This window comes from Macrosteles quadrilineatus, unplaced genomic scaffold (genome assembly GCF_028750875.1).
Source record: "Macrosteles quadrilineatus isolate MER2022 unplaced genomic scaffold, UCM_ALF_1.0 Scaffold_5__1_contigs__length_97177068, whole genome shotgun sequence".
Lineage (NCBI taxonomy): Eukaryota > Metazoa > Arthropoda > Insecta > Hemiptera > Cicadellidae > Macrosteles > Macrosteles quadrilineatus.
Window position 1 is genome coordinate 73125859 of NW_026542598.1, and position 27966 is coordinate 73153824.

Genomic DNA, 27966 nt, shown 5'->3' on the forward strand with positions numbered 1-27966 from the left:
ATTTGTTTCTATTATTTTAGTATTGGTTTCTCATTATTTGTGTCTATTTCTTTAACTAAGCCAAACTAAATCAACGCCCTTGGCCTTGGATAGTACTGAATTTGTGATCAATGCTACATCACTGTCTTAAGCCAATCAACAGTCAAATGCTATAACTCGAACAGCTGTCGCTATCGCTTGCTGGTCTCATTTTCGTGCTGTCACTTTCCATTCTTCCACTCAATTTTTTTTATTCGTCTTTCCACACTCATCCTTCTGCTCCTGCTGTGTACTTCGCAATCGTAATTGGTTTTAATTATTGTTTCAAAATTTCTGTCTTGTCATCGTACCCGTACGCCACTAACTATTACGTCTAGAACAAACATTACGGATGGAACTTATTAAGAAGGCCTAAGTTAATTTTCTCGAGCGAACCCCTTAAGTTTAGGTTAAGAAACAATCGTAAACAATGGCTCCCAACTTGAGCAAGTATGTTACTCCAAAATCTGTAGCTGGCGCCGCAACTGTATCATTTATTTTATGGCTCATATCTCAGAAAAGAAAATCAAAACCAACTAAACTTAGGTAAGCACTTTGCTTATTTTTACACTAGTTGTCTTGTTTAAGATAGTGATATTTGGGGTAGGCCTAGGCTAGGTCTATTTTGGGTTATTAGGCTATCTATATATATAATTCTGTAAGACCAAATTTTTACCAGAAAATTGTGGACGTCTGGTAAGTCGCAGAAAAGTGGGAGAGGTCTTGAATTAAAGGTCTTGACCCCAGGGACTCGGGAAAAATAGCAGAATTTCCATAAAGTTACCAGAAAACGAGATATATTGTAAAATATCCACCATAAGAAATGCATGGGGACTGAAATCGTCTGCATTCTATCACCTGTTATTTATTTGCAATGTTTACATTTATTCCGAAAGTCAATGTTGGTAAATAATGTTTCAAAATGAATTGTGTTTAATCTTTTTGTTTTCCGTTTTTATAATGAGTGAAGTAACTATACAGGATAGGGGGGAAGACCTGCAAGACGTGGAAGAGTGTCCAGGTATTCAACAGACTTAAGAAATGCAAAAGAGAATGTCATGTAGGGCCTAACTGTGAAAGAAATCTAGAAGCTGTTTTACAACCTGTCTTTAGAAGAACGCTGGAAAATGAGTTGAGTGTTGTTTCTCACAATCTAGGCCCTCCAAAGCACTTGCATGCATTGTGGCGCATTTCACTTCGCAGAGGAGGCCACAAGTGGACATTTCAACGCATGTTGCCACAATGGACATGCCACAACCGTAAATGACGAACTAAAAGAACTGCTTTTACATGATTCGAACTTCATAAAAAACATAAGGCAATACAACAGTGCAATGGCTTTATATATTTCTGACTTACTACCGCGAAATGGGGACTTGCCTTCATAATAATTAATAATAATTTTAACCTTTACATTTGGTTCTCAAAATGGAAACTATAACAGAATGCGTTAGATTACAAAACAAATCTTCAATTTTAAACTAGAAAAGATATGCAATGTTTGGCTGTATGATTTCAGCTCTGATTCGTCGTTCTCCGGGCTCAGGCCAAACCGTGTGCACGTTTGTTAATATGTTGTGTTATTGATTTAATCATTATTTTACAATTGTATTTCATTGACACATCATACGACTCCAACGGAAGGAAAACCAATATATAAAACAAGAAACACTGTTAATTTTAAGTAACATAAAATTGATAATTTTAAAAACATATTTAGAGTATTTGTCTTTTTATATATGGTTTTTGTTATTGTAGTCTAAATTAGTGGCTATGGCCCCTACAGGCCACTAGTTTACTATAAATGCCTCCAAACGAATTCTTAATTTCGATATCTAACTTTCTAGTTTTTTACCTCCTGAATTTAAACATACCATTATTTTTCACAGCAAAAGAATATTACTAATTTAGGCTGCACTTTACTTGACGTCCTACACTCATTCGATTGTTTTTTTTTTCGATTCGATTGTTTTTGATATATCGGTTATATAGGTTAACCTTACCTAACTATCCAAACGATATATCGAATGAAGCAATCGATATATTGATCGATATTTACATTCGAATGAGTGTAGGACGTCAAGTAAAGTGCAGCCCTAATTTATTTCCAAAATGCGGTATTTATTCCGTATAGGTGCCTCCAAACAAATTTTTAATTTTGATATCTTGCTTTATAGTTTTTTACCTCCTGAATCCAAATATACCATTATTGTTCACCGCTGATGAATATTTCTCAAGATATCGCCGTAAAAACATACCGTGCTTAACATTACAATAAACAAGATAGGATGGATAACATTTCAAGTGATTCTGTAGTCAAATAACTTAATGTTTTTTATAATAGGAATTTCGTCACATTATGGAGATATAGATGGACTGGTGGACTAATTACATGTAGTTCTTATTTAGGCATGTCAGGGTGATAGGTCGTGCTTTATGTGAATTGGTGACTGCATTAAGTCCTTTGAAGGTAGGTTAGATTAGGTAAGTTAAAGTTTAGGTTATAATGTATCGAGTTGTTAGTTTATGTTGCCTGCAGACTGTTTTTATAAAATTAAAATCCTGAGAAAAACAAATCAAATTACTTTTTCAAAAATGCTTGCATTTTTGAATAGGCCTAAGAATAGTGTTTTGGAGTGTTTGTATAAGGATTTTGGGTACAGTTTCTTAACTGGGCTATGCTAATATCGGTTGAAACTATCGAATTGAAAATATTGATTAATAAACAATATTTTTAAATATTTCTATTATAAAATTAAACTATCATAACCTAACCTAACCAACCAAACTTGCTGATGGTGAAAAAATCGCATGAAGGTTTACTAATCGAATCGATAGTTTCAATCGATATTAGCATAGCCCAGTTAAGAAACTGTACCCAGGGTTTTAACTTAATTGTACAGAAACAGTCTCTAGGTAAGTAGCCTAACCTAAACCAACAAAACTCGATTTACTAAAACCTAAACTTTTCCGTACCTAATCCAACTTACCTTCGAAGGACTTAATAGGCCTACAGTAATCACGAATTTGCATAAAGCCTGTCCGACCACTCTGACATACCTTTTCTGACATCAAAGGAGTTTGCTGACGTTCTAGAAGTTTGGCTCAGTTAGGTTATGTTAGAACAGCACCATTTAAAATTTTACTAGGCCTAGATAATCTAATTTTATTAATAGGTAAATTTCCTATCAGGATTAACTTCTTAAGTATGGTATTCCACTTGTAAATGTTGTTTGCCTTAACTTAGGGCCTATACCTTGGTTCACTGTAGGCCTACATTTTAACAGCTATATCTTCAGTAGGCCTAATACGGTAAGTAATTAATTTGCTACGAAAAATAATGTTATATTTGGATTCAGAAGGTTAAAAACGTACTTCTTACCTATAGGTAAAGTGAGATATAAAAATTAAAAATTTGTTTGGAGGCACACCTATACTAAATAAGTTAGGCTAAGTTAATTATTATCCTTTTTTGTAACAAATTATTTAATTCTCTTAGACTTAAATAGGCCTATTTAAATATTTCTGTGTCCTTTGATAAATCAATAAATAACAGTTTGGCACAAGTAAGAACAGCTAATATACAGCTAATATAGCTAATATACAAGCTAACTTATAATTATAGTATTTTTAATCTCACATTTAAAGCGGTAATCCCTAACTTACCTGTGCCTCAGACTGTTTGTGGTCCTCTTCACCGTAAGTCTTAGAGTGTTCGGTGTAAGTATGTGTGTGATTGTGTGTTATGGGTATGTTTGTTTTGGGGCATATCTTTATGGAGAGCAGTGTCCTCACTAAAGAACTCATAATCATCTAATTTATAGTAAGGTTTTTGAATCAGATATCCTTTGAGTGTTTTAAGATTTTTGGAAATGTTATCAGTTTTATATGTTTTGGGAGACAAGTTTGACTTGTTAGTCTATCTAAACCCTTACTTTAAGACATACAATGTGTTTTCATAAGACACTTATTTGACACTCCACCTCATAGTTTTTTAAACTTTTTATAATCCATACATTTCCAGACATGGCTATCGGAACTTTCATTTACGACCTTCAAGGTTATAATAATGACCTAAGGCCGCTTGCCTTAAAAGTGTTTGAGTAGGCCTAAGTTACTCTGTACAGTAAGATCAGATACTTGAATTAGAAGGATATGGCATATGTGGCTCATTACTCTGCTGGATGAAGAGTTACCTCACAGGTCGCATCCTCATTGTTAAAGGTGACGGAGGCCTGTCTCCCCCTTTCTCAGTCACTTCGGGAGTGCCTCAAGGCTCTCACCTTGGCCCACTGCTGTTCAATCTGTTCGTCAATGACATCTGCAATTTGATTTCAACAAAGTCCCTTCTGTTTGCTGATGACAAAGATTTTCAACAAAATCACTTCGACAGATAACCAAGAAGAACTCCAACTCTCGCTCAACACCATTAGCACCTGGTGTAAATTGAATGCTATGGAGCTCAACATCCCGAAATGTGTGGTCATGTTCTTCAGTCGAAGTAGCGTGGTGCATGAAAATGTTTATTGCATTGATGGCAGCAGTCTTAGTGTGGTCCAGAGAATCAAGGATCTTGGTGTGATTACCACTCCCTCCCTTTGCCCTCTTGAACATTTGGTGTATTTGTCTTCTAGAGTATCCTCTCTGCTGGGTTTTATCTACCGCTCTACGAGACCCCTTAAATCTCCTTTGACATTAGTCACCCTGTACAAGTCACTAGCACGGCCAATTTTAGAATACTGCTCCGTCATTTGGTCTCCATATCAAGTAGGCCACATGGACATCCTAAACAGAATCCAGACACGTTTCCTCAGACTGCTAGGTCTTAAACTTGGATTCCCCTTCCTGCAAGCACCAGTGACAGCCCTGGCCCAACAGTTTGATATACAACCTCTTCCAGTGAGACGACGGGTCTTTGACATCATCTTCTTGTATAAACTGGTATATGGAATCATTGATTGTCCTGAGTTATTAAACAACATCGACCTCACCATTCCCAGGGGCACTAGATCAAGAGCAGTCTTGACAAGGAGATACCAGCCGACTAACTATGCTCGTAACCACGGCATCTCTAGACTCCTGAGAACCACGAAGATGTGTCTTCTCGTCTCGACTTCTTCGGGCCATCACCAGCTTCATTCAAGCGAGACGTCCGGAGGCTACTCCACTAAAGTGACCTCGCTACAGTGTTCTGGTCATGAAACGGTGTTGTGTTTTGTTATTGGTGGCGCCTTTAAAGGGTCACAACCACATTGTGTGGCGGGGGGTTGTTTCGATTTATCTGCTGTTTGCATCAGAGTCTATCTTTTGTTATCTATTTTATAAATTTTATCACTGTTGCCTACTTCATTCATTATCACTGTTATCTATTTCTAGTCTGTTATTGTTATCACTATTACTCGTTTCCGTATTGCATCTATCACCACTGTCAGTATTGTTGCCAATTGTTATTGTTAACTAGTTATAGATTATTTATCGCCAAGCATGTTATATATTTTATTTGTTATTGTTACCTATAGTTATAGTCTGTTATTCGTTGAGCATGTTACTTAATTATTATGATTACCTAGATAATTCAACTTTCACTCTTCAATTGTTATCATAACTGCATGTCATTTTCATTGAACATGTTTTTCATCCTTTCATTTTAATCTTTGCATGTATCACTGATATATCTGTACAACATTATCAGCATGTAATAAGCATCTTGTCGCATGTATCACAATGTAAAGCAATTGTAAAAAATGGTGTTTGCCGTAAAAATAAATAAATAAAAGATACCTCTCAATAAAAATGCCACTGATGTAGGCAACAAGAACTAATAACTTACGTTATGCCAATTAGTTTATGCTAATTATTCAAAGATTGTAATTCTAAACATTTAAACAACCAAAACAAATTATGAAGCCTTTTCCTATTACTGTGGAACGTTATTATAAAAGACAAAATAGGCCTTGTTATTTTTATTTGGGTTTTTTTTTGTCCTAAGGACGCTAGGCACGAGCCTGGGATTGTTTTTCACATTACTTCAGGCTAGACCTACGAGTTGCGGCATTATCACAGGCCTACCTGCAATTTGACCTCAAATAGTTTATTGTAAATTACCTTAAAATTGAATTGACATATCACTGTTTTCAGAAAACCGCAAGTTCCTGATATTCAGTATCTTATTGGAGATGTAAGTATAAACTTGACTAATTTGCCTGAAACTAAATAAAAAGTTGTAAAAAATGTTTAACTACTGTGTAGTATATAATCATATTATCTTAATTTACTGTAAACCTCAGCTTTAAACACCCATAGCATATTATTATATTGCATGATTTGCAATATTTTAAAGAGGCTGATTAAAATGGTTGTGGGGCTCGCCCATTCATTTGGTTGCTGGTTCCATCCTAAAAAAGTTAGGTCGGCCTAGTTAGCTTTTTGTTGTTGTTTTGAAATTTGTCACTGGAATATTTACAACCATAGTACATCACTGATTCTACATTACGGTCAATCTTCAGTTAAAAATTCACATGCATGTGTGAGGCTGTCTTAAAACATTAATTCTATTGATCAATTAATTCCTCCTAAGTTACGTTACTTAGGAAAATAGTCACGTTTAAGAGCATGTAATTGGGCAGACCGATTCCCATTGTATATTCAAAAGTTCAGTATAATCTCAAAACACATACAGTAAGGATAGAATTTAGTTAATTTTGTTTACAGAAAACTCCAACTCCGACCAAAAAAGCTCAAGTGGACGCAGTTTTCTTTGCTCAACTTAGGAAGATCCTCTCAATATGCGTCCGAGGCGTGTTTACAGCGGAGACGGGCTTCTTGGTGCTCGTTGCGTTCTCTCTAATGGCACGGTCCATGTGTGACATTTGGATGATACAGAACCACACTGCAGCTGAAAAGTATGTTATCTATCATTCAGTATTATTTTTGTAAAATTTACTTTTTATCAAATTAGATTGGTAGGCCTACTGTAATTTTTATTACTATGGCGTACAAATTACTGGAATCAGGCTGCAATGGTTGTGCATTATGTTTTGAGGATATTCACTATTTTCACAAAAGGATTATTTATTGTGATTGATTTAAAACCGATTTACTTATAGACATCTAAGGCATAATAAAAATACTGAAATGCTGTTTTGTTTGCAAAGTTAAAATCATGGTCAATTTTGAAATAAATCAATAATAGCATCGTCTACAAAAAACTTCGATACAGTACTTAAGTTGAAAACTTAACCGTAACATAGGTTCTGAAAATATAAAATCAAGAAAAAAGGTTAGTCTTGTTTTATGATTGGGTACTATCCTCTATTTGGGTATTCTTGTTCGCAATTTTTACCATGAGATTTTGACAAGACATTTATAAGTTTCTTATTAGGACTACCCATCGCAATTAATTGGCCAAGTCAAACCTTATTGTACTCATGCTGAAACCAGTTCTGCTTCTTTCATAATTAAGAGCTTTAGACAACTACCAAACATCAGATAAAGAGTGTCCTGAAAAGTAGAAAAAATAAAAATATGAACTTGCAAAGAAAAGTATTAACCAACTAGCCGAATGCTTGATTCATGTGACCTTGAGGTGAGATATATTATTTACTTAGATTTGGCAATACTAATCCTGCTAGCATCTAAATACAGATTCAGATTTCTAACACCAACTCAAGGTCAAACTTGTGATTTAACTCCAAATCACCATCCTGGCCTAGAGCCTTTCCTTTAACAACACTAACCCCCAAGGTCATACTTTACGTATTTTGTAATCAAACTGTTGTTTCAATGGGTAGCTTCCTTTGTTATGAGTGTTTCAATTCAGTCTGTTTCTCTTAGAAGAAGCAAACAAGATCTGGTAAACAAGCAATTAGATTCAACATAATGCACCAATTTTATCTGTACTCAACTTGTAGGAGTCTTTTACCTGTGACGACCATAATAAACTGTGTCATTTCAATCAGTTAAAACTAATATTATATCTAGAAACTATTATTTATGTGAAAATAAAATGTTACATATCTGTGTAGAATGCAGTGCTAAACTACTTGTGATTGAGTATGATATTTTAAAGTGACAATGTCATGTCATTCAATTGGTTTACCATAAATGCATTCAGCCATTAATTCACTTATTCCAAAAGTATGTATCCCAATTTCAACAGCATGTATTTGTAGACTACATCAAGTGTGCACGACTAGAAAATCAAAAATGCTTGACGATAGTCCTCCTAGTATTTAAAAATTAAAGGGAGCGAGCTTGTCAAATGGTAGTTTGCAGGACTGAGGTCCCGGGCTCAAATCCCGCCAAATCACCTATGGATTTTATTTAAGTGAATGTCGCAAGTCGCGACCCCTAGGTCTAGCCTTAAGTGATGTGACGTCCTAGGACAAAAAAGTGATTAAAAATGCAGCTTGTTTCAAGGGAGAAAACAATCAATTTCCTCAAGTGATTTGTGTTTAAAACAATGATTAAATTTCTAGTTTTTTAACTTCTCTATTATGGATTTTAACTGAGTTGTATAAAAGTAATGGATCTTCCGTATGTGTATGCCTTCTGGATTACTTCACAACTAATTACAATCAGTTAAAAGTAATGGAATTTATGTATGAGGCAGTATCTGTTAATGATAAGGATAATGTAGACTCTTGAGTAAATCCCATGGTTCAAGTAGAACTACATTCTGACCATCATGCTTGGTTGGTTCTTCTAATTTGGCTAATTTAAGTATTCATCAATACTTTAGTAGAATTTCTTTTATAGACAACTTTTCAATTCATCCTTGTATGATTATTTTTTTGTGATTTAAGATGTATTTTGGCAGTTTTGTTTAACTTGACCACAGTCAAGTGGGGTACCTACTTGCCAATGTGGAATTTATACTAGCACAATTTATAACAGTTACATAGTTCTGATTGACAGTGTGGTCAGCTCAAATAATTATGCTGTTAGAAAATAAATAAAAATGCTTACAGATACATACGTTAAGCTAATCTTAGAAATCTGATGTCAATGAGCTTTAAACTGGACTGACAATTAACAGGGATTTTGCCAAACTGAAGAATAACCAACTATAAGGAGTCTGCTGTACTTAATAGTAGTTTTCATCACTAGGAGCGAAAGTTGCTCTTTTTGGTACGCAATCGGGCTTTACGATTACGATTAAGTACCAAAAAGACACTTTCACTCCTAGTGAAGAACGACTATTTTCATCATACTGTGGAAATAACCTTCTAATCATTACAAAATTAGAACACATGATTTGAGGTTATTCGAAGTCCGCTCAGTGTTTATAATTACATTTCTGTTGATTACTAACATAACTTTTAATATCGTGTGATTAGCAGCGTTTTCATAATGCACTGATACAATTTTGAGATTAGCGAACTGAAAAATTTACCATATATTTTTTCTGTTCCCTATTTTGAAGTTACCCGAAACAATGACGATTTAGATGACTAAAAACTACTTACTGCTTTCCGGACAGTATGATGAAAATTTATTTTTAACACATGTAATATTGGAGGTAGTAACAAATAATTTATTCTTTTAATGTTTTCAGTGCCATTGTTACAATGAACAAAAACTTATTCAAGAAACACATGACAGAATTTTTCATCGCAATGCCAGTGGTAAGTCCTATTTCTAAGGAAGTTGTAAAACAGTAGACAATATTTGTAGTTAAGCTTGTACAATGAACTACCCTTGTAATCTAAAATTATTTTATAAGTAAAAATAAAATAAAAAAAATAGTAAATGAAGCTTACTACCTGTCATAAAATGTGTGAAATAACTTTATACTGTAATTTAAACATGTATTACTTCTATGATTTATTTGAATTACTTTTTCAACAAAATATTTTAACTTTTGTATCAATATGAAATATTACCTCTTTGGGAGGATTAAAATAGGTCTTTTCCCAATTATGTAAACATAAAAAGTAAAAGCCCTCACTCATTCATTCCTCATTCATCCCTATACTCAGTTCAAAAAAATTAGGCGGCTTTAGGGGAAGAAATCTATCCCCTCCAATTGATCCGATCTTAAAAACAATAGCTCAACAGCTGAGGTTTGTCAAAACACGTCAGTCAGCCATAACATTTATATATTAACAAAAAATAGTAGTGGGGAAACTTTCCCACAAACCGCCTAAATTTTGTTAACGGACTATATTTATCCAACTTCCAGTCTAGCTGGAGGGCTAAAATTTGGTACGGTATACTTATTATTCAGGTTAAAAATACAAAAGTTAGTTTTCATAATGATTTTACCCAAAGCTTGCGGCCTAGAAGTCCTGAAAGTTCCGATGTTATTCTTGTGGACATTCAATTTCTAAGCTACATATTTGTTTATCTAACACCATCTGTTTTAAACTTTGTTTTAATACCATCTGCTATGAAATATTTTTTCTCGTTTATTTTTATCAAGATTGAGATATTCTGGGTTTAGGCTACCAATTTTTGTAAAACAATTACTTCTTAAGTGTTGTGTGCTTTAATACTTTAATACTTTTCAATGAAATGGCGACTATACAAAGTAGGTATTTTAAGCCAAGTAGGAATGGAGATGAGTGTAGGACGAGTGGCGCGATCTTGTAGTCTTGTTAGTGACTAAGGCCGACTTATTCCTTAGTCACAGCTGTTGGCTACTATGCGTTGAATTACTTCTATTTGACACTACAGCTTATTTTTGTTGGGTAGTTCTATTTTTGTGGCTACATACTTTACTAAAACTTTGATTGTGACAATCGATATAGAGGGTTTCTGTTTTGATTCATTTGATTTTAGTTATCGTTCGAATCGATGCTTTTTTTCCTCCTTAAAAGGAAAAAGGTTCATGGCTTCTTCATGCAATCGGATATTTGATTTATTTTTTTGCTAGAGCTGGCTGTGTGTAATGTGCTACTGGTTATTGTTTTAGACTTTTTTTCTACACAATTTTGAATTGCAATACCTCATTCATTGTAGGACTAGTTAGACATTAGAAGTTTCAATTTTTCACTACCGTACGCTAATACATCATTATAATGTTGTGTTTCAGATTTCTCTGGTGAACAACGTTCTCAAGGTAATTATGTTTCACATGGTTAAGTAATTGATCGTTTGATAGTGTAATCACTCTCACTCAGGATCATTCACAGTCCTTGACAGTTATTTATTTATCGACAGCAATACACCAATTTACATAAGATCATTATACATATTTACATGGAAGGACATAAGGGTGTATTAAAATCTATATATATATAATATTTACGTATTTATGGAGGTGTTATTTACTAATATCTCTAAATCTAATTGAAATTAGAATTTTGTCTTTATAGTGCTTGGATTTAGGTATGGTTTTCATGTTTTCAACCATAACACAACATTTTCAAAATCCATTCTGTAACCCTTTGCCCTCGAATGGCCTGTAGTGCTGGCCATTATTTTCATTCACAAAAAAAACATGTGAGCCTCTAATGCTAGGTAGCATTAGGTACTAATGCTGGTAGCTTTTTAGTAATTCTTATCAAAGTACTTTGGTGTTTTATAAGAATAGGGCCACAGCTGTTTCTGAGTCAGCTTGTCATTGTTCACACTGCGCCATGCCTCTCAGGTTGTATGGCTAGCATTGCTGGCAATTGTTGTTTCTCTGTTAGGTTGGTCACCATTCTGCCAACCCTGTTACATCAGCTTGTATCAAGTATTTTGTTATTTTACAGTCAAAATGACGTAACACAACCTTGCAAACTAAAATGTTTATATTCTGTGAATCGGGATACAGTACTATCTCTGTTTAGTGCTGCAATCTACCGGAGGATTCCTAAAAATGTTTTAAAAAAATATGTTGGATGGCCACCTATGCTGGCCGGACAAGCTGAGGGGGAAATTAGTAGGGGCCATCAGTGATGGCCGTACGACCTGAGAGGCTTAGGGCCGCATAAACATGACAAGCTGATATAGAACGTAACCATGTCCAGCAGGGCTGGCCATTCGAGTTGAGAGGAACTTTGCTAAAATGGTTTTGAGACTGCAGAGTTAATGCTGTTCTCATGAGAGAAATATTTCTGTTTTTGATCACAAATTATGTTAAAAATAAACTTAAAAAAGATTATGAATAACTAGTAATTTGTAACGATCTGATGTTTGTAATTCTTTGCAGTGGGGAATTGGAGAACTCAAGTTGCGTTTGAGAACGAGATTGACACACCATCTCTACGGCGAATATTTAAAGTGAGTCAAATCTAGACTTTTAAGTTACAGTACTTTAACAATTAATTGACGTTTTTATAATTCATGGGGTTTTGGACTGTAAAACTGTTATGATAAAATTTCTGCATATAATATCAGGTTATGTTTTTAGGAAAAAGCATTTGGCTTGGATTGAATAAATAAATATAGGATGGAGAGGACACAGCTAACTCACCTGATGAAAGGTTGCAGATGAGTCAAAGAACACATAAAATCACACACACATATATACTTAATATTTCGCCTCTTTCAGAGGCTTCTTCAGAAGTAGGCCTAGATGGTAGTTACAAAACAACAACAGTTGTTTTGTAACTACCATCTAGGCCTACTTCTGAAGAAGCCTCTGAAAGAGGCGAAATATTAAGTATATTATGTGTGTGTGATTTTATGTGTTCTTTGACTCATCTGCAACCTTTCATCAGGTGAGTTAGCTGTGTCCTCTCCATCCTATATTTATTTATGCATATAATATCAGTATCTCTGCACCCAGGAAATTAAACATTCAGGTTTATATTTGGCAAAACAGCTAATAAATTTGATTGTTACTTTTTTGATTGTTAATTTGTCTGATTGTTGCTAAGTGGTGATCTTGTTATATGAAATAAATTTATATACTACCCAAAAAAAGTGGATTGTCAGAGGTAACCAAATATCTTACAAACGCCCAGAGACCCTCTCAGATCATTCTTAAAATTTTTCTCACCTGAGAAATAATATGATAATGCAGTCGATCACTTTTGCAACATCTGGCTGAAATTGACATTTATATGTTTATATGTTTGAAAAGTAATCATTTTGTGGCCACATTTATGTTGATTGATTAGGTATAAGTGATATGACGTAATCAGTGTGTCTATAGCTCCAAAATATCCCCGATATCCCGCAAAAGTCCCAAATATTGAAATTTTGTTCTGGATATTTATGTAAACTCACCGATTTTTAAATTTTTTCCATTAGTTGTCAATTGTAGATGTTTTATATTTTAAATTGAGCAATAAATTTATACTTATACTTTATACTTTCTTATGAAATGGCGACCGTCTGAACCAAAGGATATTTTTATGCTAACTGTGTTAAGTTTTTACGTGGAGATTTTGAGCATCATAAGAGAGGTTAGGGGTTGCTCAGAGCTTAGCTGTTTACTAATTTCAATTTGGTTTACAGTGTGTCTTTAGTAACGTGCAAATATTTCACTATTACATAGGTAATTGTCACCAACATTTTGTTACGCAAAATGTCTCTCTAACCGTTTTACCATAAGGTAGGTTGCTGACATTTTTGTTGTTTCTAATTGAAATTTGTTTTACAGTTTGTCTTTGTTGTAACTTTTAACATGTAATTATTTGGTTATATTTTACTGTGACGTGTAAATACACAGAGAAGAAGGTACAGAAAAATCATTCAATGGTACACTTAGGTATGGTACTGGTACACGTCTAGGGCAAAGTACAAAACGGCCCCCCTCAACCTCATGTAGTCTACTACAATGCCAACGGTGGGGAGGTTGGCCATAATTTATAACATGGCAGCCGCTGTAGACACCATCATAACCAATAATGTTCATAATCTGTTTCTGATGTTTATTCCTCTGGTTATTCCTGGGTGTTGTCATTGCCTCAACCTCCTCCGTTAAAGACCATCTCCTCCAGTTCCTCTTCCTCCTCCATTTACCATCTCAATTTTATATTCTCTACGTCCTTCTTGATCTAATTTATCCACCTTCGTCTTCGTCTTCTTGTCAGTATACTTCCCTCTATCACTAACTTTGTTTTCTTAATGATTTTCTCGTCACAGATTCTTCCCACATGTCCAAACCATCTCAGTCTCACTTTTTTGTTTGACGGTTCACCAAATCTAAGATCTCTGTTGTAGGGGGTTCACATATTACAAAATGGCCAACCTGGACACAAGAATAGCCAACGCAGATCAGCTGTTGACTACGGATGTTGAGAAGTTCTGCGACATGTTCGCTGACCTTTACTCCAACATATGTAAGCCAACACTGGACATCGTCATATACGTGTGGCAGCTGACGGCTAGTTTAGGTGAGTCAAACGAGGTATATTACATTTAGCTTGTTTCTTTCTGCCATTAACTCATAGACGTAGAAACATTTTATATACGGTATTTCTCTAGTAATAAATATTTTAGATTATGTTTTTTGTCGTTTATCATGTATTTCAACACTCAACGCTACACTTGTCAGTACAACACCCTAGCCAACGGAGCTACAAGGCTACCATCGGCTGACTAGGTTAAGTGCCATTTTGACACTAGCGCTCGCAGGTTGGATTAGACGAACAATTTAAGAGCCAACCGATTAGCATTACCGCTATCTAGCGCTGTTGAAGCCGAATGTTTGTTAGGTTATTGAATTAATTTCCAAATGTATTTAATGTAATTAATGAAAATTTTGTAAAACAATAATGGCTAATTATTATGTCACACAAAAATCACATTACACTTGAATGTGGGGAAATACAGTAGACTCCCTCTAGTTCGGCCACCTCGGGACTAGACCACTGGCCGGACTACAAAACGGCCAGACTCACCGGATGTAGTGCATTTTACATAATCAAAATACAAATATTAGTATTGCGCAATCGTGATATGTTAAGTCATTAACCTTGGTTCAGTAATAAAAACTGTAACGTTTAAAATCACGCTTACTCAAGCAAAACAAAAATTACACTACACTGTACGTACAGCAATAAATCACGTAAAGAACAGAACATTAGAAAGTCTAGTACTGCAAGCTACTGCTACCGTAGTCAGCATAGGCTACTACTACATGTTGTTTCAGAACATAAGAATGTTGATAAAAACATTAGATAACTCATAAAACAGCATGAAATCATAGTAGACTACTTAGTCTTAAAGGTAATAACAACAGTCCTAAAATAGGATAATGATAACAATGGATGACGTAAAACACCGCTTATTCTTTCTTCTTTGTTCTTCTATACTTTCTTTGGTTTCTCGTCATCCACACATTCAACAAGTTACCATGGTTACTAATCATCCAATCACAAACTGTTGTGAGATAGCAAGCGCACAGCAGACATCAGTTGTGTCTTGTGTAAAGAGCAGATGATTGTCAGTTGTCAGTGCAAGCGGATAGCTTGACCTTGAAGCTAACGATGGCTATTTCTTTGTTTTGCTATTTGCTTTAATTAATTTTTGTCAAATAAACCATGGTGTTTCAAAGACAATAATGGGGGAACCTACCGCATAAAAAAATGGTCCAAAATATTTAATTATACACTGCATTTCAAAATATTAGACTGAAGAAAAACTATTTATAAAATGTTCTTGGTATTTTTGAGGTTATGCAACATAGTTTTACATAGGAAATATGCAACAACTCACCCATAGAAGCACCCGTCAACTAAACTGACATAAATTGTTTACTTCTATGGCCGGAAACTACATTCAAGTTGAATCCTGTCGAAGGTCATTCGCCCGTGACGATGTGACTTTGTCCCCCTGAGACCCGGCCGGACCATCCGGCGACCGATCCAACCGAAGCCGAACTAGAGGGAGTCTATTGTACAATGAAATTCTTATCACACATAAATTAAAATTCTTAACTAAATAAACAATAAATTGAAACTTAATAGTAAATGTTATATAAGAAACCAATAGAATGCTTACTGTGACTGTGCAGTGCAAGTTGTGTTTTGGCACTTGCACTGTAAAACCATAAACACCCCAAGCTCTGAAAGATGTTGATGGGGGTTTTGATAAACATGGCGGGATCTCTAACAATATTGCTTTACAAATTATGTATTCTGTTTTTAAGGTGGAACAACGCCTAGTGTTATGATCGGTTATCTGCTGGTGGCTGGTTCGTTCCTGACGTGGCTGCGTCGCCCTGCGGGTCGTATGACTGTGACCGAGCAGAAACTGGAAGGAGAGTTCCGCTTTATCAACTCCCGTCTAATCGCCAACTCTGAGGAGATTGCTTTTTACAATGGTAACAACAGGGAAAAACTTACCGTACTGGCGGCATTCCAGAAACTTGTAAGTTTGTTTTGATTTTATCTCATGTGTCCTTTTATGTTCAAATTAGTTTGAAGGAATCTATTGATCATAAATTTTGCATTTTTGTATTTTTTTCCCTTTATTATTACATTTTGATCAAGAGGTCCATCAACCTTTTTAATTTACAATAAGACAGGTCTTGTAGGTTCCAGGCCTGTGTTAACAAAGAAACAACACCCTGTATCAATGTATAGATTTTACTAAATATTTTTTTCTTCTCTGTCTATGTGTATGTAGAAGAGAATAGTTTGATTCTTGAAATCTACTTTAGAAACAGAAAGGAATTCGTTGCACCATTTATATTTTTGAAATGATTGCTTTGATTCTATGAGCACAATTTTATGATGTTGCGGGATAAAATTGTAATTTTTTATAATTTTAATCCAAGTAAATATAAATATAGGAAATGTAAACATTATGTTTGGTATAATGTGGTGAAGCAGTCCAGTAAACCTACTTCCTTAAACCCCATCTTACTACAACCTTGGCTTATTTATCTTCAACCTAATATCATCAAGGACATTTAGAATCTCACCTATATTTCATCATATTACATGAAAAGAAAAGTATGTTTAACATTCTATGTTTTACTCCTTAATGTAGAATTAAACGTCTGACTTATATAATGCTGACTTTATTACTATTTCCAGACAAATCATCTCAGAAAATTTTTGGAATTCAAAGCACTGATGGGAACTATTGACAACATTGTTGCCAAATGTAAGTTTTACTCAAGATTTTCATTACCTACTAAGGTCCTTATTACCTACAAGTCCTTAGAGCCTAGACGTTTTAACTCATTTAAAACAATTAAAGGACTACAAAGAAAATTTCTAATCCCACAGTATACTAGATATATAAATTATAAATTACAATCACTCTGGTTGGTGTTAGAAAAACCATTTTGGATGATAAATAACTTTTGAGCAGCTGTTTGAAATGTAAGAAATTAACATTGCTCTAATGGCGGGCAAATCCAAGATCGCCGTTAGCTTCCATGGACTCCCTTGGAGAACAATTCAATGAGAGGTTATAAACGAAAACATAACCTCTCTTGCAAGTTATGGGTAGTGATTTTTAGTTATTAAGAAACAGTCGTAGGTAAAGTAGTGTACGCAACTCATGTAATGAGGCTTTAAGACACTCATAGAAGTTTAAAAGGCACTCGCCAAGGCTCGTACCTGAAATTTTCTGCTTGTGTCTTAAAAGACTATCTTTACTTGATTGTTACTTAAACAACTATTCCTAAATCTCCTCGAACATAAAGTGTGATGTAGGCCTATGTGGTCCTGTTAGAGCTTTTTCAACAGTAATTTCTAATTACTGTCTAAGTTATGTAGGCGATTTATGCATTTTTTTACAATACGCAAAGTAATTTAACAGCACATGAGAACCAAGAAGCAAGATTTAACTGTGTCATGTAGACAAATTGTTTAACTAAACAGCTGATTTAATTGTCAAAATGTTTACTTCATATAGAGAAACATAACAAAATAGTTCATAACCTACATGCCTTGTTAATGTAAAAACTGATGACTGATTTATTAGTTGACTTACTCCCCTTAGTTACAAGTTTAAATCTTAAAACTAAATAAAAGCTAAAAGAACTCTCTTTTTCAGATTTTGCAACCATTATTGGATTTGTTGCTGTCAGTTTGCCCTTCTTGAGCACAAGTGGTTGGCTGGCGTCTAGCAGCAAAGACCAGAGGTTCAAGGTTTGTTAGCAATTTGATTATATTATGACAAGCCAATAATTATTAAGAATAATATGATATTCAACACAAACTATTATCCGGAATGGTCTGAATTTATGGCATGATCTAAGATACTGGAAAATTCATAGCTTTGATTGTTCTTAAAGTAAATTTAGGAAAGTATTTTTAAATTTAAATTAGAATAACGATTCTGGTTGTTATTGTGATCCCGATTCTGATTGTTGTGATCCACAAAACATGGCCTATCATATAAATTAGGTTCTTATCCATCTCAGAACCTCTGTATGAATATGTGCTGTATTCCAGAGTGTCTGAATTAAGTGATAGGCTATTAGTAGTTAAAGGTTAGGCTATTAGCTTAGGATCTGAGATTTCTTGTAACAAATTTGGACCTTTTCCGTTAATTCACTACCAGAATTTTATTTCCACTGTTGTTTTGTGATTCATTTTTAGTAGGGATGGTCAAGTCTCGAAATTTCGGGAAATTTTCGGGAAATTTTAAATCTCGTTACACGAGACGAGATTTCTTTTTGGACGAGATTTTTATCGAGACGAGAATAAATAAAAAAAAAAAATAAATAAAAAATTAAAAACTCCTGCAGAAAGTCAATGCAATACCCGCAATACAGGAGCGTGTTGTAGTTGCGTTTCCTTTGCGAAGGCGTTCTTATTTAATTAATTCTTTAAATGTAAATATTACTTTAATTATTTTAATAATATTACTTTAATAACATTTGAGAAGTTTTGTTAAGTGTAAGCAGTGTGAGGAATGTTTTATCACTATAAAAAGTCAAAACAAGTAACTATTTTATAAAAATTAATATTGCTTTTATTTTATGATTTATTTTATTTTAGGATAAGTTGAACTCTATCCTAACTGATATCACTATGTTTCCTAATCGTAGGCATTTTTAATAAGTTAGGCGTGATTAATAAAAAAATGTTATGCTGATGTTTTTTTAATAAAAGATTGTAAATATTCTTGCCTATTATCATTATTTTTGTATTTAAACAGTCATCTAACAATGTTACAAAATCAGGTAAAAATTTTGAATGTGCATTTCCCGTTGTGTATGAGAAGGGAAATCCCGTCTCGATCTCGTCTCGAAATTTTATGAGAAATAAAAAATCTCGTCTCGTCTCGAACTAAAAATCTAATCTCGTCCATCCCTAATTTTTAGTTTCCGTTTATTCACCACCACTGCATTTGTGTTTGTTTCTCTTTTGTTCAATATTGCTCAAAAGTTGTTCTTTATATAAAATACACTAACCAAACTTAACCTAACCGCCGTGGCGCGCTGTTAGAGGTTTATTTTTTGTATTGAATGTTAGATAACTTCTTTATCAGCATCGTACGTGTTATTCAATTACCTGAAAGCACATTGGAGTCTGATGATGATTGGAGTGTCCAATCCATATCGATCACCACTTACCATCTTTTATATGTACCTATTCACCGTCTGGTGAGTAAACAATATAAGTGTAAATATATTAGCCTATTACAAGTGTTATTTGAGATATTTTTTGTGCTTTCAAATAGAATATTTATCAAGTGGTAGTGAATTAACAGTGGGGGGTGGAATAGTGGAAATAACGGAAAAGGTCCAACAATTTTACTAAACTCCCTAGATAATAACATGTATTCAATGTCTAGAAAATCCCAGACCAGACTCGAGCAAATCCTAAGACTAAATAATTTGTGGCTTGCATGACAAAGGGGCGTAACTATATAGACTTATCAAATGTACTTATGCCCCTTCGTCTTGCAAGTGTCGAATTGTCCAAGATAGTTTAGCCGCTAGACAAGTTATGTGACAAAGCATTCAAATTTAACAAGTCCAATGTCCTGTGTAGCAATACTACTCGTCAGGCAGGATGCTGGTGAAGTTAGCCGAGGCAATTGGTCGTCTAGTGCTGGCAGGCAGAGAGATGACCCAGCTGGCCGGCTTCACTGCGCGAGTCACGGAACTGATGGGCGTGCTGAGCGACATCAACGCTGGCCACTACCAGCGAACTATGGTTGACAATAAATCCAATGCCCTGGGTGAGTCTCGTGCTAAATTTGGTCTCAATTTTCCATTGTTTATTGAATAATATGATACAACAATTCTCCTCCTCATGTCATCAGGTGTGAATTGAGATGTTGATTTATGTTATGTAAGCATTTTTGAAATTATTATTTATTGTGTTTATAGCACTATTTACAAAGTGCAAAAACGGTCTAGAGATAACATAAATCAACAACTCGATTTAATATAACCTAAACTTTACCTTCCTAATCCAACCTAACCTCAAAACACTTAATTACAGTTACGAATCCACATAACACCCAACCTACCTTCCTCACATGTCTAAACTACTGATTAAGTAGTTCATAATCAACGTTCAGTTGGATCTATAAATGCCTCTACCTCTTTATCCTCTTTGTTCAAACATAATGTTTGTCATCTTAGGTTTCTTCCTCATGAACGATTGAAAGAATCGTCTAGTGAAGACTCACTAGACTATTCTTTCAATCGTTCATGTTTGTGTTAGTCAATTCACAATAATGGTGACAGAGACAAGCAGACAAGAGGCATTACAGTAATAAAATTCTAACGATCGTACCATAGTTTATTAAGTTTTTGTGACAGCAGAAAAATTTTTGCACCATTTTTTTTCAGGTAAAAATCTATTTTCTAATGATATATAAATTACAATGGTTCCCGTGGTCACCATCTCCGACATAATTTCCTACTTTATTGTTACTAATAAAAGATTGTAGGCTAATTTGGAATCAATCGTGTTTTCATTTCGATGTTCTAAAGTTTATAAGCCGCTGTAATAATGATTGAAGAAAATAAAAGTTGACGCCACACATTCCAATAGTCTACATATTTTTATTCCTTTATAATCTACATGCATTCCTCAGTGAAGCTGAAACTATTTTTAATGTGATTTTTCCAGAGCCTGCAGTTTCACAACCAAAGCTTCCGCTGATACCCGGCAAGGGCAGAATCCTTTACCAAGATAACATCATCAAGTTTGACAAAGTTCCGTTAGTAACTCCAAACGGAGACATTTTGGTCGAGGAACTTTCTTTCCAAGTGAGATCAGGAATGAACGTGCTTGTTTGTGGCCCCAACGGATGTGGAAAATCCTCCCTATTCAGAATACTAGGAGAGGTGAGTTGATAATGTCTTCTTGATTGTGAAAAAAGCTCTATATATTTTTTTGTCATATAAACAACTCCTTAAGAATTATTCTATAGGCTATTGCACTTCCTTACAAGTTTACTTGTTTTTTATGTCTTTTGCTTTTAATTATTTTATACTGCACATTTCAGAACTCTCTAGCAAAGGTAAACCCATGGGCATTCTTTCCTGGGTCAAAAACAAATTTATTTGTCTAGTCTAAACTCTTTTCTTTTTGTATGGACAAAAATTTAAAATCTTTGTTTCGATACAGCAATGATTCGAAATCAGACATGTTCAAGCTCAGGATTACATTAAATTTTAATGCTTTCTAAAATGAATCCCCTATGGAATATCACAAAACAATTTTATTTTAAATTCTAACACCTGGATTTACAAAGGAAGAATTCAGGGATTTCCTTTATTTTATTGGACATATAATATACTGTATATTTTTGTCAAACCAATGATTATTGTAACTTACCATGATCCAAAATCCTACAGTGATCCTAACTAAGCACCATGTTTGCTGTAAAGATATTTCTTCAATGTTTCAATAGTGACTTTAGTATTTGATGTCATTTATTGTGCTACTGCTACCATAACCTTTTTCAGCTTTGGCCACTGTTTGGAGGCACGGTCACTAAGCCTCCCAGAGGAAAGCTGTTCTACATCCCCCAACGCCCGTACATGACTCTTGGCACACTCAGAGACCAGGTATTAGTTCAACATAAAAGTATTCAAACTTGTGATTCATTCACATATAGAATATAAAAAATCTTTACTTTATAGGCCAGTTTGTGTTTGAAAATCCCCTTTGCTTCAGGTTATTCTTGGCTTAAAAACTTCTCCATCTTCTCCTTATCTTCCGCAATCCCTCTTCCTCCACCATCTACCATCTTACATTTTCTCTCACATGTCATAACTATCTTGTTTAAAACAAAAGGTCAGGAGAGAAAATCCCCCAATTTCATACTATCCCTCTCTTAACTCCCTCCCCCCCCCCCCATAACTTAACCCCCGTCTGCCCACTTCGCAGACCGAAACCAAAATGTCAAGGATTTACTCAAGTTTATAAAAATTAAAGAAAAAAACAACTACCATCTTCTCCTGTGATCGTCACAATTTCTTGACATTACCCCATGGTCACAAAGAATCATCATCACCTCCTGTGCTCGCCGATATTTCTTGATATTACTTCGTAGTTGCAAAGAATCATCATCACCTCCTGAGCTTGCCACAATTTCTTGACATTACCCCACGGTCACAAAGAATCATCATCACCTCCTGTGCTCGCCGCAATTTCTTGACATTACCCCACGGTCACAAAGAATCATCATCACCTCCTGTGCTCGCCGCAATTTCTTGACATTACCCCACGGTCACAAAGAATCATCATCACCTCCTGTGCTCGCCGCAATTTCTTGACATTACCCCACGGTCACAAAGAATCATCATCACCTCCTGAGCTTGCCACAATTTCTTGACATTACCCCACGGTCACAAAGAATCATCATCACCTCCTGTGCTCGCCGCAATTTTATGACAAAGACATCACTATGCAATATAGGCCTCCAATTATCACAGCAATATCTTGACATTTCCCTGCCAAGATGTCACTGTTGCCTTTTGTGATTGTGTATCTTGATGTTTTCCCGCAGTAGCCAAGACATTGCTATCGCCTCACGTGATCGTGGCAATATCTTGACATTTCCCTGCTTTTAAACTTTAAAGATATCATCATCACCTCCCATTTTAATTTTAGTGCCAATATCTTTACAATCCCCCACGGTGGCGAAGAAATCATCAACGTATCCCGTGATCACGGCAACATAAAGAACATCTCTAGCAACCACAAAGACATTATGTTGTTGCAAGGAACAAATAAATGTTAGTTATAGCCAATATTCAGTTGCAAGTGTTAATAGATTGTATGAATTTAACAACAATAAACTTTTTACTGCTACTTATAAACAAACTTCATAAATAGTTATCAGTAGCAATATATAAAATATATCCTCCTCCAAAAATCTTAGTGGTGCAAGTGTGCCCCTGTCTCCCCTCTTGGCACCCTTGGCCCTTATTATTATATTTTTTATAAACACACTCCGAGACCCATCTTAAATTACGCCCGACAGTTAGTGTGACCTTCAACATTGTAAACAACACTTTTTATTTCAGTTGGTTTTACTACTTTCCAGGGAGTTTGCTGGTTTTCACTGTACGCCTGAATGTTCCAGGTTATCTATCCACACACTAGAGAAGAGATGCTGCGTAGAGGCAAGACAGACGCTCAGTTGGAGGCACACCTGGACCGGGTACAGTTGGCGTACCTGCTGCAGCGAGACAAGGGATGGGACACCATCGCGGACTGGATAGACGTCTTGTCGGGCGGAGAGAAACAGAGGATTGCGGTTAGTAACGGATAATAGGTTAGAAAAAGGTTGTAATAATGTGTGGTAATTGTTGATAGAAAATCATGAATGTTGTATACTGATTTATCCATCTTCATAATAATGTGAATGTTTCTAAATTACAAATACTGTAATGGTTTAAATTCAACTCCAAGATGAAAATGGCAAAAATACCGGTAACAGTGTACTGTACCGATTTTGTACCAAGAACCAAGGTTCAAAACACTCTTCGTGTAGATTTCTTCATTTTTGTCTTTTTTTCTTGTAACTTTTTGCTAACAACTCTTTTAGGCTGGAGTATGTTTCTGTTTACTTCTATCAAACAGACGTTAATGATATTGTATTGTTCATGGTAGTATGTGTTGTAGTTTGCATTGTATATAGCAGCCAACAGCTTAAACTCCTGACCCTGTACCACCCCTCTACATCTGGTTGTTTAGCTTTCTCTTCCTTTGTATAAGATGCATTTCAGTGTTTATTTTCTTAGGCCAATACATTTTATCATTATTTTAGTTCAAAGTTATTTGGTCGAGAGGAGTAAATGGAACACACTATGAAATCTAAAATAAAACCAGAGGCTAAAACATACTATTAAGCCGCCTTTACACGAAGCCAGTAGAGCAGGTCGGTTACGGGGCAGGTTACTTGATTCTAATTTCAAGTTACATGGGGCAAGTAACCTGCTCGGCAACTGGTTTCTTGTAAACACGGCTTTACTTTGCTTGTCGCTCTTTAGTCGTACCTATGCATTTGTACCTAGTAACAGTTTATGGAATTATATAAATATTATTTTAAACCCTCCTCACTGAAAGTAACTATTTTGAATAACAGCTGTCATAATTTTGTTCGCTGATTTATACAGATGGCGCGGTTGTTCTACCACCAGCCACAGTTTGCCATCCTAGACGAGTGTACGAGCGCAGTCAGCGTGGACGTGGAGGGCTCCATGTACCAATATTGTCGTGAGGTTGGCATCACTTTGTTCACCGTCAGTCATCGCCGTTCACTGTGGAAACATCATGAGGTAGGAATAGTAAACAACTTTTATATGAGTAACACGTCAATCTTAAAAGGTTAGGCAAAGTCTAAACTTCTTTAAAACACCTTGTGAAGAAAAATGTTTTAAATCTTCAACTTCCGTCACCTAATACTATTATTCTGTGTATTGATCGAAAGATGTAATGTACCGTTATAATATAAGTAACTTGGGAAAGCGTGGAGACTGCGGTGATACAATGGTGGAGACAGCTGGTTTGGAACAAGCAATGTCTGACTTATCATCCAAAGCTGCGACTGCCGAACTACCGTTCAAAACATTCTGATTTGTGTTCCGACTTTGCTTGGATTGGTGCAAACCTTTGTTTTACACAGAAGCCAAAATTGAAATAATCTCAATTTCTGTCTTTTTGTGATGTTCAAATTTTGCACGAAAATCTGTTAACAGAAAGCAAAGTGGTTGGATATTCGGAGGAAGTACTTATTCTAGGGTCGTTTATGGGTGTTCAACGTCATTATGTTTATTTATGTTATTTATGTTTATATTTTAAACTGAAACCATTCAAATTATTTTGACTGAATAAATATTTGAAATGTAGAGTCCATAGTTTTTGCAATCTTGTCACATATCTTGTGGATCATTCTGCAGGGCTAATTGTTTATATATTTTCAGTATTATCTTCAAATGGACGGCAGAGGTTCGTTTGACTTCAAGCCGATAGAAGAAGACACGGAAGAGTACGGGTCGTGATGTAAATATCAGGTATCGGACGGAAACCTAGACAGTGTGTTAAGGTGGCAGTTTACTGTATCTGGTGATAAGGTAATAGTGGACACATTGCAAACGTTTCTATATTGTATATACTGTTGGTATATATTTTTCTCAAATGTATATTCTTGTAGGTATTTTTGTCTGTTTACATGTTATTTTAAGTGTTTGATATAAGGTTACTTTAAAAGTAAAATATGTACATTCAGTTTATTTGTGTCCGATTGGGCGTTTTCTAGCTTTCTAAAAGCTAACAGGATGTTCAGAAACAAACCTAGTCAAAAATATCAGTTGTAAATCAACGTTTTATCAATATTTTATTTAATGGGATTGAGACAAATTTTAGTTAATTGACAGTGCAATTTATACAGCTTTATTGTAACAATGTGTTTTAAACATTTTGTTATGTCTTAGTTGAATGACTAATAAGAATGAATGAGATTATCATTCATGTATTTGTTTTGGACTTCAAATATTAATTGTGTACAATTCTTTGTTCTTTTACATTATTGGTTCTGTTTTTATCAATCCAAAAGGCTGACTTTGCATTTGTGGATGTACCTTGCATGTCCATAGCCACTTACACATACAAGGCTAAGTCTGTTCCGTCTATTGTGGAACTTAAATAATTCAGACACCAAGTTTGTCATACGTTGAAGTTTTAAAATATTTGGGCTATTAAACATTTACCTATTATATTGAAAATACCAAAATTATTTTGACTATGATTATATAGGATACAGTAGTGTCGATTATACAAAGCCCAGTCATCTAAACCAACAAATAACCGAAAGGCAGATTACCAGTGTCAAGAAACGATTAATGGTGATGCCACGGCCGTAAGATTTGCTCACTAGTGTTGCCCACGATTGTGTGAAACTATTAGCAGTATCGCCAAGTCCGAAAGATATGCATTTTCAATCAGCTGCATTTCTCAATGACAGGTTATAAAATGTTAGTAACTGTTCTTAAAAACTAACTGTGTGGGAATTGTTTGAAATTTCAAAGAGGTTTGTAACTTATATATTTATTCAAAATGCAACCAATTGTGTAAATTGGTTATTTGGGTATTATACGATTCATTTAGACCATTGGGTATATACAGGGTGTCCCGGAACTCTCTACCAATATTTTAGGGCATTGCTCCTGGGTAAGAAACATTCCTAAATATATTTAAATTGTCAGGAAGTCCTTGGTTACTCACACAGCCGCCATTTTGTTTTTTCAGTTATTAATTTTTTTCTAAAGAATGGTTAAACATACGAAATGGAAACCATCACTACCATCAAATATTTATTTTTAACTGCTCTATGTTGAAAAAATATAAAGCGTAGTTCTTTTAACTTAACTTAATCATTTTAATTCTTAAAAAGTAAAAAGGTATTCTATTAGAACCATCTGGAATGATAATGCTTTAATATTTAATAGACTGTTGTAGCTAAGAATTATACTATGTTAGCATTTTAGCCAAAGTGTGCTAAATCTTGTTTCATTATGTTTATTTTAACACGTTCACTGTGCATTATGAGTATTCTCGTCACCGCTAGCGCTTTCCAGTGGCTCACAACGAGTCTACTTGTCAAAGCGCCGTTTACAAACTCTTGTTCTAATGCGAGGTTAGCCACTGCCGCGAGATGTTGTTTCGCTTGCCATTTATTGTGCCAGTTTTATACTTAAATCTGGTATAATTTGTTTTCAGATCCAACTATTTTATTGGTGGTAGGGATTGTTGCTAATTTGTTGTAGAATGGGGTTTAGGCTTGGATCTAATGACATGTAATAGAATAACGATAATGAATGTACTGTAGCATTGTGGAAGGAACCTAACCTCAAAATTGTGCTTGACCGGTTTATTGCGGTATCTTTTTGTAGTATATCCAGGTAATTCACCTCTGCATGTTACCTCCATTTGGCAATACTGAGGGCCGGCTAGTAGTATTGTTTAGTGCTGCTATCTGTTGGGTTCTTGTAAAATTATGTCCACAACGACTGGGACATAGTACATGCCTCTCATTTGGATGAAACTAAATTTAAATGTTTTCGTGCACTTATCCATGCAGCGCATTAGATGTTTGCAGGGCCAGCCTTTGCGCAACTACATTGAACATTGAACGTGTTAATACATTTCTTATATTTTTTTTTCTGTTAAAAATCCAAATTTAAAACCAATTTAGATGTAAAAATATGATCAAGCCTTTATAATGAAAAGACTTTATACAACAATTTATAAAATAAACCAAAATGTTAAACCAAACCAGGCAATTTTCGTTTGTTAAGGGTTTTATAGCTATTCAAATGTTAAGATGTAGAAGTACTTATCAAGATCTTTCCACTTGTGATATCTATATTATTTTGTGATACTGCTTGAGTGTTCTTGTTATTTTAAAAAATCAGAGCTTTTACACATCACAGTAATCATAAACTTACTACATTTTCTATAGACCGTATTGTTTAATTTATATCCGTAATTTAAGTTTTATATTACATTCCTTAATTTATTTCTGTAAAGATCAAATGTATGTACACGCAAAATTGGGATATGTTATTGTAATTTTTAAAGAATATTTTTGTTGTTTCACAAAACAAAATTACTGTTTTTAATAAGTTTG

At 34.8% G+C, this 27966-nt stretch overlaps 1 protein-coding gene across 1 annotated transcript; it reads left to right on the forward strand.

The window, feature by feature from the left end:
- Window positions 1-253: 253 nt before the first annotated feature.
- On the forward strand, window positions 254-27955 carry LOC128994787 (ATP-binding cassette sub-family D member 3). Its single transcript, XM_054419554.1, has 16 exons — window positions 254-564; window positions 6157-6196; window positions 6730-6920; window positions 9575-9644; window positions 11054-11080; window positions 12158-12228; window positions 14119-14291; window positions 16049-16269; window positions 16941-17010; window positions 17911-18005; window positions 19860-20049; window positions 20952-21169; window positions 21794-21895; window positions 23419-23592; window positions 24455-24616; window positions 25262-27955. The coding sequence occupies exons 1-16, from the start codon at window positions 449-451 to the stop codon at window positions 25337-25339; spliced, it is 1998 nt and encodes a 665-aa protein (XP_054275529.1). The 5' UTR covers window positions 254-448; the 3' UTR covers window positions 25340-27955.
- Window positions 27956-27966: the final 11 nt, after the last annotated feature.